The sequence below is a fragment of the Vulpes vulpes genome, chromosome 14 (assembly GCF_048418805.1).
Source record: "Vulpes vulpes isolate BD-2025 chromosome 14, VulVul3, whole genome shotgun sequence".
Taxonomy (NCBI): domain Eukaryota; kingdom Metazoa; phylum Chordata; class Mammalia; order Carnivora; family Canidae; genus Vulpes; species Vulpes vulpes.
The window spans coordinates 88462146-88481824 of NC_132793.1; the positions used below are offsets into that span (position 1 = coordinate 88462146).

At 38.2% G+C, this 19679-nt stretch overlaps 1 protein-coding gene across 1 annotated transcript in view; it reads right to left on the minus strand.

The window, feature by feature from the left end:
- The window catches only part of ASB7 (ankyrin repeat and SOCS box containing 7), a 49870-nt gene that overhangs the window by 24134 nt on the left and 6057 nt on the right, over positions 1-19679 (minus strand). Inside the window, exons 3-4 of the mRNA XM_026001836.2 lie at positions 17813-17934; positions 15677-15938 (exon numbers count right to left, since the gene is read on the minus strand). Coding sequence (XP_025857621.1) covers positions 15677-15887 — 211 coding nt within the window. The 5' untranslated portion in view covers positions 15888-15938; positions 17813-17934. The remainder of the gene's footprint in view (positions 1-15676; positions 15939-17812; positions 17935-19679) is intronic.

Sequence of the window (19679 nt, forward strand, 5' to 3'; positions counted from 1 at the left end):
TCTTTATGATCAATGGGCATTTTATACCGTCACATGTGTTTTCTGCATCTACTGAAATGATCACTTGGTAGTTATATTTTTATTCCATTAGTAGTGTAAATTACCATGTTCATTTTCAGATCTTAAGCCTTCCATTCCTACAGTAAACAGTACTCAGCCATGAAGTAATTTTTTTTTTTTTGTATATTGATGGATTAGATTTGCTGGTATTTTGCCAAGGATTTTTGTATCTATCGTCACAAATGATCCCTGTATGTAATTTTCATTTCTTTCAATGTCTATCTGGTTTTGTATCAGGGCACTGCAAGCCTTGTGCAAGAAGTTTGGAAGTGTTACCTCAAAGAGTTTGGGTAGCGCTGTCACTATTTATTCTTTCAACATTTGAAATAATTCAACAGTGAAGGTAGGTGGGCCTAAACTTTTCTTAGTTGTAAGTTTTAATTATGAACTGCATTTCTTTGATATAGGGCTGTTCAATTGTTTTATATCTCCTTGGGTCAGTTTTGGCAACTTGTGTCTTTCCAAGAAGTGGTCAATTTCTTCTAAATGTTATAAAGGTATTTGTTATATTCCTATTACCCTTTTAATGTCTGTAGGATATGTAAAGTAGTTTTCTCTTACTTAGCACTGGTTATGTGTCTTTTTGCTTATTTTCTTCATCAGTCTGGCTGGAGATTTATCAATTTTATTGATCTTTTCAAAGAGCCAATTTTTGTTTGTTTTTTTTTTTTCATTTCATCACTTTTCTCCATCATTTGCCCACTCTCAATCCCACTGATTTCTTTTATCATTCATTCCTATTTTTACTTTGGGTTTACTTCCAGCAGTACATTGAAGCTGTTCCAATACAGCCCCCTGTCCTCTCCCCTTCTTTGTGCCACTACTGTCACATACATCTCTATATAAGCCTAACAACAGTTTTATACTTGTTTTATGTTGTTGTCTTTACGAGATGAAAACAGGGAAAATATATTTATACTGTCTACAGCAGAATGATTCTAAGGTGGCCCCTCTCATAATCCCCGCCTCTTCATGCCCATGCCTCTTTGTACCTCTCCCCTTGAGTCGTAAGCAGGACCTATAACTTCCTTCTAACATGAGAATTTGGCAAAGGTGATGAACTGTCACTACTGTGACTGTGTTATCTGAGGTTCCACCTTGCTGGCAGACTTGCTACAGCAACTCTCCTTGCTGACTCGAAGAGGTAAGGCACACTGGTGGGAAAGTCCACAGGAAAGAATCTGCAGATAATCTCTAGAAACCACAGGAACCTCCAGCCAATAGCCTGCAAGAAGCTGAGGCCTTTAGTACTATAAGCGCAAGGAAAATAACCTGGTAAGCTCAACCTGAGTGACCTTGGAAGCAAATTTTTCTCTAATTTAGCATACAGATGAGAACATTCTGGCCAACACCTTAAAACTATAGTGTAATAAATGTGTGTTGTATAAAGCCACACATTTTGTTTGTGTAATTTGTCACACAGCAATATAAACAAATACACTGTTTTTAGATGTACCTGCACAGTTTTACCAATGATCTTAATTTTTTGTATGAAAAACAAAGGATAGTTTTGCTAGATATAAATTTCTTGATTGACTGTTTTAAGCAATTAGAATATGTCATCCCATTGCCTTCTGGCCACTGATGTTTCTTATGAGAAATTAGTTGTTAATCTTATCAAGGAGTTCTTACATATAATGAGTTACTTCTCTAGGTGCTTTCAAGATTTTCTCTTTGTTTTTGGCTTTCCATAGTCTGACTATAATGTGTACAGATGAGTTCATCCTACTCAGAATTCGCTGAATTTTTCAGATGAGCAGTTTAGTATTTTTCATCCAATATGGGAAGTTCTGGCCATTATTTCTTCAAATATTTTTTTTCTGCCTCTTTCCTCTTTTCTGGCTCTCCCATTAGGACTCATGCATATGTTAGTATTCTTGATAATGTCCCACAGGTCTATGGGCTCTATTTTTTTTTTTTTTTTTTTTTTTTTTTAGTTTTTTCTATAGTTCTTTAGACTAAGCTCTGTTTATCAATTTTCAAGGTCACCAATTCCTTCTTCTGTCAGTTCAAATCTGTTAATTACTGTAATGAACTCTTCATTTTAGGTATTGTACTTTCAACTGGAGAATTTCTACTTAGAGACACACACACATATATTCACATGTATGTAAATTCTCTTTATTGTTAATTTCTATAATGAGTCACTGTTGTCATGTTTTCCTTTAATTCTTTGGACATGGTATCTATCTTTAGTTCTTTGAACACATAATAGCTGCTTTGAGGTGTTTTTTTTTATGATTTTATTTATTTATTCATGAGAGACACAGAGAGAGAGACAGAGAGAGGCAGAGATACAGGCAGAGGGAGAAGCAGGCTCCATCAGGGAGCCTGACATGGGACTCGATCCCAGGACTCTAGGATCACGACCTGGGCTGAAGGTGGCGCTAAACTGCTGAGCCACCCAGGCTGCCCTGCTGAGATTTTGTTAACTAAGTATAGCAGCTGGGCCCCTTCAGAGACACCTTCTCTTGGCTAATTTTATTTCCTGTGCATGAGTAATACATTCCTGTTTCTTAGTCATGTCTCACAATTTCACTGAAAACTGAAGATTTTAGAGGATATTGTAGCAAACCTGGATTGTGATCCTCACCCCCTCCAGGTGGGATGCTCTTGCTCTTTTAGTGAAATGCCCAGACTAGCTACACAAAATCTGTCTCCTCGCCAGTATGTAGCCACTTAGATCTCTGCTTAGTTGTTAATATTAAGTTCTGGCTTGTAGGTGTCACTTCTAAGAATGATTTGTTTGGCCAAAATAACTATTTATGACCAATAGCTGATCAGAGGTTGTGCTTAAACATCTTGAACCAACAAGATTCCCACACTCTGCCAAGTTTGTATGTATACAGGTTGAGGCGCACATTCAATCATCAGGAAATTTATGAGTGTGTCCCAGCTCTCATTTCTTGGTTTCAGTTCCAGCCAGGAATGAGTAGATAACTGGGGTCCTTGCTGGTCTTACATAAGCATGCATGTAGCCTTCCAAATTCCCAGGAATATATAGAAGCTTAAGAAAGCCCAAACAGGGGTTTCCTTCTTTAGGTCTCCTGTTTAATGTGAACGTACTGTGTTGCTTGCCCCAACCAGGAATCAGTCTCAGGCAGCTGTGTTGTTGGCCTTCCCAGATTGTTTGCCACCTAAACTGAGACCACTGTTATTTTCAACAATGCTCCAGGCATGGGGCATTTCCACTGAGCTCCACACAGTCAGACCACTGGCAGCAAGGAGACTGCTGGCTCTCATGATAATGTACTGTAGAGATGTTGGGGGACAGGTAGGGCAGATGGGGGCAGCCACTCTGGGTTCAATTTCTTCATATTCAAGCTTCTTATGGTAAAATTTAGATACTGATTTAAGATCATTCTTTTCTACTATAAGCATACATTGTAAGTTTCCCTCTGAACACCCTCTAATACATCCCACAAATTTTGATATATTGTATTTTCATTAGTGTTCAGTTCAAAATACAGCTAAATTTCCAAATATGTGAGGCTGTCCTAGATATCCTATTGTTGATTTCTAATAAAATTCCATTGTAGTCAGAGAACATATTCTTATAACTTCATAAAATTTACTGAGACTTTATTGCCAGCACATAGCTTATCCTGGTGTCCTATCATGTACACAAGGAAAAAGTGTATATTCTGATGGTGCTGGATGCAACTTTCAAAAATATCAATGAAGTCAGTGAGACTGATATTTTTTCGGATTTTCTCAGTTATTGATTTATTTAGTTGTTCTATCAATTGCTGAGAGATGTTAAAATTTTCAACAATGATTGTGAAACTGCCCACTATTCCCTTTATCAATTTTTTTGCCTCAAACTGGGGTCTCTTACTGTGTACACATCCTATGATTCGTTTTCCTCCTGATGAACTGTCCCATCTGTCATTGTCTTTCTTCAGTTCTGGTAACATTTACATCTTAAAATAGATTTTATGTGTTATTAACATAACCACTCTGGCTTTCACTTAATTACCATTTGCATGGGATATCTTTATCCATTTATCTACTTTCAACCTCTCTATACTTAAAGAATATCTCTTGTAGACAGCATAGACTTCAGTCTTGTCTACTCCTTTAAGATAATTTCCAGCTTTTAACTGGAGTGTTTAGTCCATTAATGTTTAATATTATTATTGCTACAGTTGAGTTTAGATTTGTTTATTTGTTTTCCCTTTGTTTCTCCTGTTGTTCCCCTTCTTCCCTTTACTGCCTTTTTTTGCACTATTAGACCATTTTTTAGCATTCTGTTTTAATGTCTCTATTGACCTTTTAGCTATACATCTATGAATTATTAGGTTTTTTTTAAATTTTACTTGTTTAAGGACTGAAATATACACTAACCTGGTCAAAATCATAACCAGAATTTGTACAGATGTACTATTATATTATATGCATTCCCTTTGTATTTAAAAGCAAAATCCTAAAATCAGGAAAATATACATATAAACACCATACCCTAGTTCATTACACATGTCATTACCCTTTAAAAAGTTTTGGGAAGCACTAAATGCAACTAGCTGAGTTACAGAGGAAGAGACATTGCTTGGAGGTCTGAAACACAGTTATGCATTGTGCCGTAAGTATTAACACAGGAAAGAGAGGCAACATTAATGGAGGAAAGCAATCTAGACAAATACCTAAAACTTCACTAATAATTCACCACAGAATGAAAAGTTCAAAAGTCAGATGGTATAATGTCTCCAAACAGGATTTCATCCAGACACATTTTTTTTTCATTAATGAAACACTGTAAATTTAGAAAAGCAACAGTGCAAAAAAAACCCCAGTATTCCCTGATAACCCTCTCAACACTGATGGTAGACTTGCAGCTTTTCTTTTGTACCTTTTAAAAAATTATGTGAAATGATGGATGAAGTTTTCAGACAGAAAAAAAATCCCTTCATTTAAGATGGATTTCTTGGAATAAATTAATTAGAAGAAAATTTATTGGACAATAAGATCTCCCAATTCTAAGGATCTAATATATACTTCTAAACTGCTTTCTAGGGTGCCTGGGTGGCTTAGTTGGTTAACCATCTGTCCTCAGCTCAGGTCATGATCCCAGGCAGAGACCAAGTCCCATATCAGACTCCCTGCAGCAGGGAGTTTGCTTCTCCCTCTTCCTCTGCGCCTCCCTGCTGCTCATGCTCTTGTAGGCGCATGCTCTCTCTCTCAAGTAAATAAAATCTTAAAAAAACAAAAACAAAACAAAACAAAAAAAAACCTGGTTTCTACAAGTACTTTCATAAATTCCTACCATTAACCTGTTTTTATCACATTTGGGATAATCATTTGCAAAATCTTTCATTTTTGAAAACCTAAAAATAATTTTTCACCACACTATATGGATTTATCACTTATTTCCCTAACTTATTTGGCAAAAGGATTTTACCTACTGTATCAAGAGGAGCCCTGAAATGCTTTCCTCAGGTTCCTATGAGGATTTGCTCTATGGACTTAACTTCTAGAGCTCCAGCTGACTTCCCTCCAGGTCAGTTACATGAAAACTGAATCTAAAGCTAAATAAACACACCTAAGATAGGGTCTCTTTATGCTATTTTCTTAAGATGTCCAACAAATGATCTCAGAATTTTTAGAGAGATTCCAAATGGAAAAATGAAGATGATAATAATAATGGATTTCTTATAATACCCACTATTATAATAGAGACTTCTGCATAACAGCACACTAATCTGGTCAGAAAGATTATCAGGATTTATATTAAGGTACTATTATATAACATCACATTTGTGTTTAGAAACTAACCTAATATTTTTGGACATTATAAAACCCTAAGTGTTCATTTTGAAGCAAGATGTTTGAAAGCACAGATATACCTTGTTTTACTGTGCTTTGCTTTATCAAACTCTTTACAAATGGAAGGTGTGTGGTAACCTGCATCATTAAGCAAGTCTACTGGCACCATTTCACCAACAGTGTTTGCTCACTTCATGCCTCTGTACCATATTTGGGTAACTCTCATAAATTTCAAACCTTTTCATTATTGTTCTATTTGTTCTGGTGATCATTACCAATGATCTTTGATGTTACTACCGTAATGGTTTTGGGGCACAATGAACTGTACCTACATAAGAAGTGAAACTAAATCAACAATGACAGACCACTATCCCATCTCTCCCTTTTCCTCAAGCTCCTTATTTCTTGAGACATAACAATACTGAAATTAGGCCAATCAATAATCTTACAATCGCCTGCAAGTGTTCACGTGAAAGGAAGAACCATGTGACTCTGACTTTAAATCAAAAGCTAGAAATGATTAAGCTTAGTGAGGAAGGCTGAAAGTCAAGATGGGCTGAAAGCTAGGTCTCTGCTGCCAAATAGTTAGCCAAGCTGTGAATACAAAGGAAAAGTTCTTGAAGGAAATTAAAAATGCTACTCTAGTGAACACAAGAATGATCAGAAAGCACAACAGCCTTATTGCTGATATGGAGAACATTTCAGAGGTCTGGATAGAAGATCAAACCAACCACAACATTCCCTTAAGCCAAAGCCTAGTCCAGAGTCAGGCCCTAACTCTCTTCTATTCTGTGAGACTGAGGGAGCTGCATAAGCTGGAAGTGGAAAGCTTGAAACCAGCGGAGGAGGGCTCATGGGGTTTAAGGAAAGAAGTCACTGCATAATATCAAAGTGAAAGGGGAAGCAGCAAGTGCTGGTATAGGAGCTGTAGCCAGTCATCCAGAAGATCTAGCTAAGATAGTTAATAAAGAGGAAAGCATTAGATTGTCAATGTAAACAAAACTGTCTTCTATTGAAAGGAGATGCCATCCAGGACTTACATAGCTAGAGAGGGGAAGTCAATGCCTGGCTTCAAAAGACAGGCCAACTCTCATTAGGGGACAATACAGCTAGTGACTTTAAGTTGAAGCCAATGTTCATTTACCACTTCAAAAATCCTAGGGCCCTTAAAAATCATGCTAAATCTACTCTGCCTATATTCTATAAAGAGAACAACAAAGCCTAGATGACAGCACATCTGTTTCCAGCATGGTTTACAGACTATTTTAAGCCTACTATTGACACTTACTTACTGCTCAGAAAAAAAGATTCCTTTCAAAATGCTACTGTAGGTTGACAATGTACCTGGCCACCCAAGAGCTCTAATGGGAGATGTGCAATGAGATCAACGTCATTTTCATGCCTGCTAACATAACAGCCATTCCGCAGCCGATGGATCAAGAAGTAATTAAGATTTTAAAGTCTTATTATTTAAGAAATATATTTTGTAAGGCTACAGCTGCCATACAGTGATTCCTCTGCTGGATCTAGGCAAAGAAAATTGGAAACCTTCTGGAAACAATTCACCATTCTAATTGCCATTAAGGACACTTATGATTCACAGGAAAAGGTCAAAATACCAACATGAACAGAAGTTTGGAACAAGTTGATTCCAACCGTCATGGATGACTCCAAGGGGTTCAAGACCTCAGTGGAGGAAGTAACTAGAGGTGTGGAAACACCAGGAGAACTAGAGTAAGAGCCTGAAGGTGGGACTGAGCTGCTGCCATCTCATCATCAAACTTACATGGTGAGAAACTGCTTCTTACGGATGAGCAAATAAAGTGGTTTCCTAAGATGGAATCTATTCCCAGTGAAGATGCTGTGAAGACTGTTGAAATGATGACCAAGGATTTAGAATGTGACATAAACTTAGTTGATAAAGCAGTGGCAGGGTTTGAGAGGATTGACATTAATTTTGAAAGAAGTTGTGGGCAAATGCTATCAAACAACATCACATGATACAGAGAAATGGTTTGTTAAAGGAAGAGGCAATCGATGTGGCAAACTTTATTGTTGTCTTAAGAAACACCCACAGCCATGACAGCTTTCAACACCACCACCCAGATCAGTCAGCAGTCATCAACATCAAGGCAAGACCCTCCACCAGCAAAAAGATTAGGAGGGGTTGAAAGCTCAGATGATGGTTAGCATTTAGCAATAAAGTCTGTTCTAACTGATATATGTATATGTACATGTGTGTACATACACACACATATATATACATATGTGTGTATACATATATGTATATGTATGTATATATGTATTTTTATTTATTTATTTTTAGGGGTGCCTGGGGTAGCTCAGTTGGGCTGTGTCTGACTCTTGATTTTGGCTCAGGTCATGATCTCAGGCTTGTGTTGGGCTCTGTGCTCAGCAGGGAGTCTGGAGATTCTCTCCCTCTCTCTGCCCTGCCCCTGCTGATACACATTCTCTCTCTAAAATAAGTAAGTAAATTTTTAAAAGGAAAGGTCTGTGTATACTTTTAAATATAAGGCTACTGAACCCTCAACAGACTATAATATAGGTAAACATAATTCTTATATGTACTGGGAAACCAAAAATTCATTCACTTGCTTTACTGTGAAATTCACTTTATTGCTGTAGTCTGGAATAGAACCTGCTGCATCCCCCAAGGTAGGCCTGCAAACCAGCAAAATGTAATTTATCTGCACAAGCTTGTTTGACATCTGTGAGGTCTAACATGGTAGCTACTCACTCAGCTACTGAGCACTTGAAACATGACTACTCTTGAATGCAGAGCTGAATTTTTACATTTCATTTCAATGTAAATAGCTACTACAGACTGTCCAGGTTTAAACAAGAAAGAGAACCTTCCATATCCCCTTTTGAAATATGGACAGTATCAGCTAACCAAATGAAACTCACTCATTTTCTCACTGAAACTGGATTCCTGCCATAGTGGCAACCGGTGTGGCTTTGCACAGCTGCTCCCTAACCAGGCACCAAGGTGGTCACATAGAGGAGACCACAGCATGGTCAAAGACCAGACCGCCTGTTTGCTCTGAATTTTGTTAACATTGTGTGCTCACTCATTTATTGATGGTTTTACTGTGCAGATGAACAGATTTAACAGTAGTGAGTGACTGGTCTTACTGAACATCTATGTCCTACTCTTTTTTTTTTTTTTTCAATGGCATTTGGTTAACTTTCCCCTGCTCTTTCAACCAATGGCAACCAGGTCCTGAGGCCCCATATGTCTGTTCCCTTGATTCCTTTTCACTGCCACTGCATGCCCAATCAATCAGCAAAGCCTGCTGGCTCCCCTTTCAAAATTTATCCAGAATCTGACCACTTCTCAGCATAGGGCTGCTGCTGTCTAGACTGAACCACTAGCATCTCTCGCCTAAGCTATTCCAAAGCTACCTGACACACCTTCCATTTATCCTCTGCTCCTCTATAATCCTTTCTTCCTCAAGCCAGAGTGAGCCCTTCAGTAAGTTCTCCTCATTCTTCAGCTGAGAAGCCTGCAATGGTTCTCCATTCTTGGTCAGGACAAAGTCCAAAGTTTTTTGAGCCTTCAAGAACCTACAGATCACATCAGTTGTCTCTTTAACCTGGTGGGCCCTCTCTCCCGTCGCTCTGTTCTTCCTGTCTTCCTCCTGGCTTTTTCTTCAAAGTGCGAAGCATATTCCCATCCCAGACTGTGTGTAGGCACTTGCTTGTTCCTTTTACCTTTATAACATCCTTCTCCCAGATATCCTCATGGTTTGGTCTTTGCTTCCTCCAGGGCTCAACGATGGCATACTGGAGGTCTTCCCTAAATACCTCATTTAAAACAAAATCCTGTCCCTCCTTACTCCTTCTCTGCCTCAGCTTTCTTCACAGTGCTCATCACCACACTGAGTTGTACATTTCCCTGTCAATTTCCTCCTCTTAGAAAAGTTAATGCCATGGCAGTAGGGACTCTATGGGTCACTGTGTTCCCAGGCCTCAGAACTGTCCTGATACATAGCAGGTACTCAATAAATATACATGTTTAGGGTGGGGTGCAGGGAAGTGCAACCACAGTCCCGATCAGGCAGCAGCAGGCACCCACCTGCTGCCTGAGGTCTCAGGCTCTTTCAAAAGATCACCTACTATCACCAGTGAGCTTAGTAAAACACAAATCTGTCTCTGCCACTACTGGCAGGTGGCTCAGCACAGTCCGCTGAATAAACTTGGATATGCTCTAACCATCCTGAACTATTCTCAGTTCATAAAACCAAACTTGCTCCCTTTCTTCTTCTACCCTTCACAATCAGTGTCCTATGTGTTTCCAAAAATTCCACATCTCTATCCTTCCTGTGCCCCATCCCTGCCTTGCTTTTCAAGCTCTCAAGTCAAACCATGCTTTCTCTAGTAAACCTCCTGTGCCACTGCCCCCACCTCCACCCCTGCAACAGTAGGGAACTTGTATACGTGGCACTTAGCTCACGCTGTTGGAACCGCACTATCTCCTTACAGGTCACAAAGAATCATGGTTAAGACCATGGGTTTGCATTCTAGCTCCACTATTTATGGGGTGCATGGCCTTGGGCAAATTACTTCCAATCCTGTGGCTCAGTCTTCTTAATGGAAAAACTTACTACTCACTCTCATAGAACGGCTGTGAAGAAACAGGCTAGTACTAAGTGCTCAATAAATGCTGGCTATAAATCTATCCACCCACTAGTCTATGAAGTGCCAGACAGCTAGCACAATGTTTGCTTTCTGTATCTCAGTGCCTGGCCCAGAGCCTGGCATATGGTAGGTGCTCAATAAATATTTGCTGAATAAATATATGAATAAGTGATTTATAGAGGACCAACTGGCCACCTCATTTAACTTTATACGAATCCTCTCTCTCTACTCTCATGGTAGGGGAGGGCATCAAAAGGGAAAAGGAAGTGAATCTTTGTTTCTTGTGGGTTATTTTGCTCACTTACCCTTTAGGATCTGACTTCACTTCACCTTAATATCCATCACAAAAGAAGCTTATTAAGAGAAGGGGGCCAATCTGACTATAAATTTTCAAGCTCTGGAAGAAACCGTAGTTTCAGGAAAAGAGCAGGTATGATGAAGTCAAGCATCTTTCTGATCCCACCACAAGGCTGGCCCATTTTCAATCACTATTTTCCAAGACAGGATTAGTCTTGTCTCTCTAAGGCTGGGGAGCAATTCTTTTAGATAGCTGACATTTGTCTCCTTGTTCTCTGAGAACAAGCCAGATATGGGTTCTACCCTCAGAAAGCTCCCAACCAACAGGAGCTAAATAGAATACTACAAGAATAAATCATTAGGCTTGTGATAGGAGCTATAATAAAAAGGTACAGAGAATAAAATCCCATAACAAGTCTGGATGGTAAGAGATTTCCCTGAGAAAGGGGTGTGGTGAGAGTTGACAGAGAAGTGGGGATGAATGAGCTGAGGGTGGCAGCAGTGGAATGAGCAGGGGGGCTCAGCAGGTCCGGCGCAAAGGCATCTGAGCTCAGTCAATCTGATTGAACACAGAGGGACTGTGACTCAAAGATGAGCCTGGAAAGATACTGCAGGGGCGCCAGACATCGCAGGGCCATGTAGGTCACAGAAAGGGCTTTGACTATTACCCTGAGAGAAATGGAAAACTTTAGTTGATGGATTTTTAAAGGTAAATATTTGAATTTTCAGATTTATCACCAATCACTCTGTTCGGAGACTGGCTGGGAGGGGGCAAGCCTGGAAACAGGATGAAGAGGAAGAGCATCACTTCTAGTGAGGAACAAAGTAGGGCAGTGCCTCCAATGCAAAGAAATGTGAATATATGGCAATGATTTAGGAGGAAGAATGTCAAGGGTGGTTTGTTTGTAAATGGCTGGCATAACAGGCTGTGGTGCCATCCACACTGCAAAGGAACATGTCCAAGCAGCAGCCTGTGCTGTGTTGTGAGCTACGAATATACAGAGGCTTAATATTAATAGGCAGCTGGACACACTGGTCTAGAGGTCAGAAGGCATGCTAACAACACAGAGCACCTCAAAGCATTACATGAGGCCAAAGGGATGATGGAGAAGGAAGTTTCTTCTCCTATTTACGTTCCCAAGTTGATACATAATGTGCTAGAGAAAAAATACATCCCAAACCTAATTCTTCTAGGGTAACAGGAGCAAATAAAAGATGCTATACAAAAACAAATGAGGAGCTTCTCCAAAATATTTCATGCTGTTGTTTTAAAATGTTATACAAAAACATAAAGGGCTAAGACTAGCCAAGATATCCTTAAAGAACAAGGAGAGGAGATTTGACAGCCTCCCCTCTCCCCCAGTCATTCAGGAAATCAAAACTTATTATAGAGTACTATTAATTACATAGTATTATAGGGACTCAGGGTTATACCAACAGGCACTAGACTCCATGGAACCACACAGAGATGAAGATTTTATATCTGAACTGGAAGAACATAGCAATGAGGATAGAAAGGATGACTTAGGCTCCCTTTATGCGGAAAAAATATGAAATTGTACCTGGCCATCTCTTACTATACACCAACCAATTCTGGATAGATCAAGGACCTAAGTGCCACAAAACTTTTCAGAAGAAGATACAGGCAAATAATGACCCTTTAGTATGATGTACAAGACACAAAAAGCACAAATGGTAACGCAAAAAGAAAATAAAATTCACCTACATTAAAAGGCAGACTTCTGCCTGGCAACATACAAACATCATGAATTTGAAAAAGCTAAAAACTGAGAGAAAATTGGTGCAACGTTCTCTCTAAAAAACAAGAATATACAAACAATTTTCTACAAATCAATACAAAAAGGACCAGCAAATCAGCCCTGTCCTGCAATGTTTTGTTATTCAAATGTCACTCCTGGGGAAAAAAAAGAGAGAGAAAGACAGAGGCCAGCAAATCATACAGAGGAAGAGCAAACCATCTGGTGACAGACTCCTGGCAAAGGTGGGAGAACAGGCACTATCCCACCTGGTCAGTAAGGAGAGAGCCCTCCTAACCTTTGGAGGACAATTTGTTAAAAATCTATTTTAAAAAAATTAACATACGTTTGATTAACATCCCTTTGCACTTCTAGGAATTATCCAAGAGATAAACTCTCACATATGTTAAAAACAAAACAAAACAAAACAAAAAGAGTCAAAGACATTCTCTGTAATACTGTTTCTAGTAGCAGAAAAATGGAAAAATCAAAATGTCCAACAGTGAGGGATAAGTTTAAAGAAATTACATCCATGCAATGGAATCTGGAAGCGTCAATACAATGACAAGGATCTATCACTTAACTTCCACGTGAAAGAATCAAGATGCAGAATAGACTATTTACAACAACAACAACAAAAAGGAACATGCTAGAAGGTGGAGCATGATTATGTACATTGATATGCACAGATTATCTCCACAGGGACACAGAAGAAACCGGTTAGAAGGACTGCCTCTGTGAAGGGAAATTAGGACGGGTGCTAAAGAGTGGAACAGTCCAGAATATGTTTCATTTGGCTTTTAACTGCGTATGTGTATGTATTACATTCTCAACAAATAAAATCTCCTGCTGAGAAAATTTCAGCCATTCTAAAAAAAATATATAGTTTAAACAAGTGATAGTATGTCCATATTAATAAATATTATATTTAGCAGCTAAAAAGAACAGAACAAATCTATATGTATTAATATAAAACAGGCACAAGATTTTTTGGAGGGTAATGAAAATGTTCTAAAATAACCTGTGGTGATGGATGGCCAACTCTATAAATATACTAAAAGCCATTGAACTGTATGCACATTTTAAATGGGCGAATTGTAAGCCACAGGAATTCTACCTCAATAAAAGCTATTAAAGAATATTAATAGACATACATGCGAGCACATACACACACACACACAGCCACATGGAAGGGAGGGTGAGTGAGGAGACAGAATTAACTATAGCCCACAGGCCAAATTTGGTCTGCTATTGGTTTTTATAAAGTTTTATCAGGACACACCCACATTCCTTCATTTCCAAACTGTCTATAGCTGTTTTCATGCTACAAAGGCAGAGTTGGGTAATTATGCCAGAGACATCAGAGTTTGCAAAGCCTACAATATTTTCTACCTGGCCTTTTACAGAAAAAGTTTGCCAACCCCTGATAGTTTAAAAAAAACTTAAATTGCATAGTTGAATGAAAAACAGCAACTGCAGGATAATACGTCAGTAGGATATTACTTATGTTCTAAAATCACACACAACACAATATGACAATATGACATATCTTCTATGAATGCAAGTAATAGTGTCAGGAAATGATCCCAAACTCATACATATGGTTATTTCTGAGAGGGGGCAGGCAGAAAGGATTGGGAGTTGGGCAAAGGGGTCTTTGGCTTTACTTATAGTTTATCTGAAAACTGTTTTATTTAAGGAGACAATATTACCTGAGTAATTGAACTTTTATTTATTTATTTATTTATTTATTTATTTATTTATTAGTTAATATTTTAAAAGCACGGCTGGCAGCAGCAGGAAATAACAGGATTAGGTTGGATTAAAACCATAAACTGTGATCTTGGTAAGCACTGCCAAAATTTTAAGTGTTGTGATCCACATCCACCTTTCAGATTTTTTCCAATCTCTCTCCTGTTCCTCTTCCATCTTCCCTTCATTAAGTTCAGAAGTGAGCTTTCCAAGGAGTAAGGTAAAATGAGGCAGGAGCAAGAGTAGCAGGAGGGATGGCAGACAGCTTACAAAGGAGGCCCGGGACGGTGAATGAATGGGTCCTGTCAATGGTACCAGGGATTTAGTTCCTAGCACGGGGCCCTGGGTTGTGTGAAGACAGTCTCAGGCTTAGCAGCGCCCCGCAATTAATTCCTGCTCACAGCCTCCATAGTCCTAGCTTTGCATAATTCACACGACCCTCACAAGAGCCCTAGGACTTCTAGTTTTCTGTACTTTCAAGTAGGTTTACAAGTTTGACTAGTCTTGAACATAGTACACCTTAAAAATAAAACCAACTGACTGGCAAAGAGCAATTCAGGCCCTCAAAAGGCACACGTGTGAAACCTGAGTCTCAATACGGCTGCTTTACACCAGCATTTACAAAGATAAATTGGGTACAAATGATAAAATACATATAGCCCATCTCTGGAAAATAAAGCAAGCAGAAATTCAACTGGAAAAAAAGTAAACTAGTTTAGGACAATTATTAGTTGTTATTAATTATGGAAATTATTAACTTTGGGAATGGACAGTTTTTCAAAGCAAAAGAATAAAATGTCAGGGGTAGTTTCCAATGGTATGTATTTATATAAAATGAGACCTCAGATAACCTGTCTTCTAACCTAGAAACTATGTACAATTCTAGTAAAGGCAAGTGTTCTAAAACAGCAATAAAAGGAATCATCCAAAGTTGTTTTTTTTTTTTTTTTAAAGAGGTAAATTCAAAAGACAGGATATCATCATTAAGGCCATGATATTTAAAGGGACCTGTGCTAGGTCTTTGTTTGCACGAGCAATTACCAAAGGGGAAACTTGTGTAACTTTCTAATTGTGGGTCCCAGAGCCACTTCTGCTTCTGAAACAAAAGCAACCAGACAACATGAAGGGCTTCTGGGAAAACCTGGCTATGTATAAACTACAGTTACAGAGGGGAAAAAAGCACATTCATGAAACTACTCTTTTAAACAATCTGTTCTTGAACAAAACTCCACATAATTCCAACAAATCTTCACAAGGGAAAGAACAGGAAGTTGGGTGTTAACCAAAGTGAAGCATAAATGTTACATACATGTGCACATATATTTTAAACTAAATATACTTTAAGTTTCTCTCTGGCAAAAAAGGTTTACTGCTGGTAAACTCACCTCCATGTTCTAGAAATACTCGAACACATCTTTCCTTCCCTCTTGCTGCAGAGAAATGAAGCAGGGTCCAGCCATTAGCATCCCGGCCATTTGGAGAATAGCCTTGTTCTAACATCTTTCGTACTGTGTGAACATCCCCAGCAGCAACTGCAGCCTGAATCTGCAATTCTTCCTGGAGTTCAGGGTTCCTTCGACAATGGTGGTGTAACATCCTAGCTGAGTCCACTTTTTACAAAGGATTCATTAGGTCACAGGGAATAGGCTTTAAGGGGAAACAGAATACATGAAATTTAGAATACAGGGCTCCTCATGATGTGTCTGTTAAATAGTACAGAATTTTCCATTGTCAAATCATGTAAATCTTAGTAATGACAGTTCATCCCCCTACAACTAATTAACAAGTACCTGTTATAACCAAAACTTCCAAGATTAAGATTATACAAGATTCCAAACAAAAAGCCAGGCATAAAGCTTTAAATTGCTGAAACAAGACATTTCTTCTGTAGTCTTTTGAAAGCTCAAAGCAAATATGCTAGGAACACAGTAGCCCTATTTCAGGTATAACAGAAGGCGATGCTGGGCAGCTAGAAAATTCAAGACAACAGAGGAGTCAGAGGAGTTTGATTACCCTAACGCAGAGTTATAAACCAATCAGGATATATAGCAGATCACTGAATGAAATACGGAGTATCAAATGGGCAATTCACAGGTTATAAAGACTACAGACCTTTAACTATGAGAGACAGGTTAAAAAAAAAAAAAAAAAAAAAAAAGTAAAAAACTTTAAGTGAGTCCCCTAAAGTATTTCAACAATATCTTATTTTTAGCCCCAAAGGGTGAAAGGTTTGGGGAGGAGGGGGAAATGCATGGGGTGAATTAAAGTAAAAGACACGGATAACACATATTCTCCTTTTGTTTATTTCTTTGTCTCTTTCTGTCCTCCCCACTTTGCTATTTGATACATGATATGCCACCCCTTGTTTTCTACCACATCTTTTCCACTTTCCTAATTTCAGTTTTCCAGAAGTTTTACTCTATAAGCATGCAGAATACCAAGATCATATGAAATATTAGGAGACCTACTTAAAGTTTTTTACTTCTTTTTCCAACATGAAACAACCTGTTGATTCACCACATGAAAAAACTACTTTAAAGAAAAAGTAGTATATCGAATTTCTACACCCTCTATTAGGTCACAAAAGAGGTATGCACTCAGATTCAATGTAATAGAAGATCTCCTTCCTGTGAAGAAAATCCAAATTGAATTGGTAAAAAGCGGCATCTTACACGTGTGCATAAACACTTTTCCAGTGCATTTTTAAGTTACACAGCTTACAGAAACTTAAACTAACACACTTCTAAGAAGCCATTCCATCTGGACTAATTTTAAGGAATAGATTAGACTCATCTCCTAATTAGCAGGCTTCCATTTCTAAAAATAAAAAATTATGTGATAAAGTCCTTTAAAGACATTTTGGTCTCCTATGTAGGTTAGACATCTTGGGATAATCCTGTTACCAATAATAATTTATCTTGTAAAACTTCTAGTTATAGATTGCATAAAGGTAAACTTAAGCCTGACCTAGGCCAAACTGTCACAGCTTAAGAGTGTAATCAAATATCCTGTTGTTTTGTACATTGAAAATGGTTATTTCAAACTCATGAGTATTACTGTTAAGTAACAGAAGTTAAAATGAGAAATTTCCTCACAATTTGTTTTCTTAATAAACAGGATTTCCCCCTTATCTCCTCACTTAACTCCTTTTTCAATCAAAACTATAAAATTAAGTCTTTTGTTTCAGAAATTTTGAAACCGAAAATCCTTTTGGAATACGTTTTTGCTTATTTTTAGAATTATACGAGAAGATGTTGAAGACCATTACAAACTAATGAAAACTACTACTATGTGCTCAAACCAATCAACTTTAACATTTTGTTTCCTTAAAAATGAGACGATTATCTTTGCACTTAAATGAGGTCTATTATGCAAGATCCAATCAATTTTGGAGCAAACCTGGATTTTGTTTGAGCAAGTGTTGTGTTTAGTATATGTTAGCTGATTTGAAGGAAAAACAAAGGCTAAGTGGATTTTTCACCCAGAACTGCCCAAATGACCCATGATGATCAGTCACTTACCTTATAGAAGAATGTCCCTTCTCCTGATATGTGGTTTGCCTAATAACCATTGTGCACATACAGCATTGTGAGGAAGAGGCTCAGAGGGTATCCAAATTGCAGCATGAATGACCTTTCTTAACCTAAAAACAAATATCAATTATGGGAAGACTCCTAAAAACAGTAAAAAATCTTACAACTGCCTACACAGTCTACCTTTGGATGAATTTAAATTTTAGCACTTTATAACAAACTTACAGAGCAAAAACTCAGATCAATTCTTAGAGAAAAGGATCCTGGTACCTACATTAATCTCCAAACTGGTAAAGAAAAAATAACACATTTGGAACTTGGATGCAAACACATGTTCCTATTATTTTTTGCTCTATTCAGAGCATATTTTCAGACTTGCACATCTGAATTACTTTTTAACTGATGCTGTTAGGCACGTGATCTTTCTAAACATGACAAAAAACAAAAGCATGTGTTGATTCAATATAGTAAGTGGACAGCACCAAAATGGAATCTATGACAACTAAAAAGGATATTATGTCTTTAAATGCTGGTTCTTCGTATGCCCAAAAAGCACTATGTCAATCATCTTGAAATTTTATTCCTTTACATATACATCAAACTAGGTAAAAGATTAACATTTCTTGTCAACTTCCCCACATGAATTTTGAAAAAATTCTCCACAGGTTTAAGGAAAAGGTTTAATTTCTCCATGTAAATTAAATCTTAGGTCTGTGAATTCCACTAAGGTTAAGAGCACATGCTAAGTGACTTGCACACAGTACACTAGAATCACTCTAAGAATTACTCACCAGAACTGCCACCGCCTTCCCCATGGGGTGGCGTGTGCTACACCCTATGTCACTTAAACAGGAAAGGTCGGACCACCTGGCAACTCGACAGGCTCTAGCGAAGAGTGGCAGTCACAGGGGCTGCTGGGTGCACACCAGAATTTTCAACCAAACCAAATCAGTACAGTCCACTTTGACTCTTTCCTTTTTCCATACATTTTTTTTTCCCTCATCAAACTTTTCAAGGAAGGCCAGAGAGTTGGCCAAGAGGCGCTTGGAAATAATATTTGACTTACAAACTGCCTAGTGTTTCTAAAAAACTGAATTAGACATAACAGAACAGCTCCTACCACAGGGCCAGCTGCAAAAAAAAAAAAAAAAAAAAAATACAGAACCATCCTTACAGAAATGCCCAATTCGGAGAGTGGGGCAAGAAAATACACATGTAAGGTGAGCCTGGGGCATCTCATTGTGCCAAAAAGGAAGTGCTCAAAGAAAAATGCAGTGATGGGGGTATGTTACTGGAGCACAGGAGCCAACTAAAGAGAGCTCTCATCAGCCAAGACAGAACAATTTGAACAAGATAATCAAGTTGGATTCTAACTCAAAGTACAGAATAAATATCGATATGCCCATATTGCTATAACTGGTTGAATAAAGGAAGGGAGGAGAACCAAAATCTCCTGTGCGTAATTCCAAAGATTTGTATAGATGCTCCCTACTCAAAGAGTAGGGCATAACTTCCCTCCCCTTTAGTGTAGGCCATGCATAGCGACCTCCTTCCAAGGAGGATAGCATGGAAAGGAACGGAAAGAGCAATTTTATGGTGAGAAACCTGAAAGACACCATCCTAGCCCAGTGATCATGATTAACAGCAGCAGTGCCAAGTTGTGTTATGAGTACAATATGAAGAGAACAGCAATTTTAACTTGGTGATCTTTCCCTCCAAAGCCCATAACCTCAGTCTAATCTTTTTTTTTTTTTTTTTTTTTTTTTTTTACCTCAGTCTAATCTTGAGAAAAATACCAGACAAATTCTAATTGAGGGACATCTACAAGATACCTGACCATTACTCTTCAAAATAT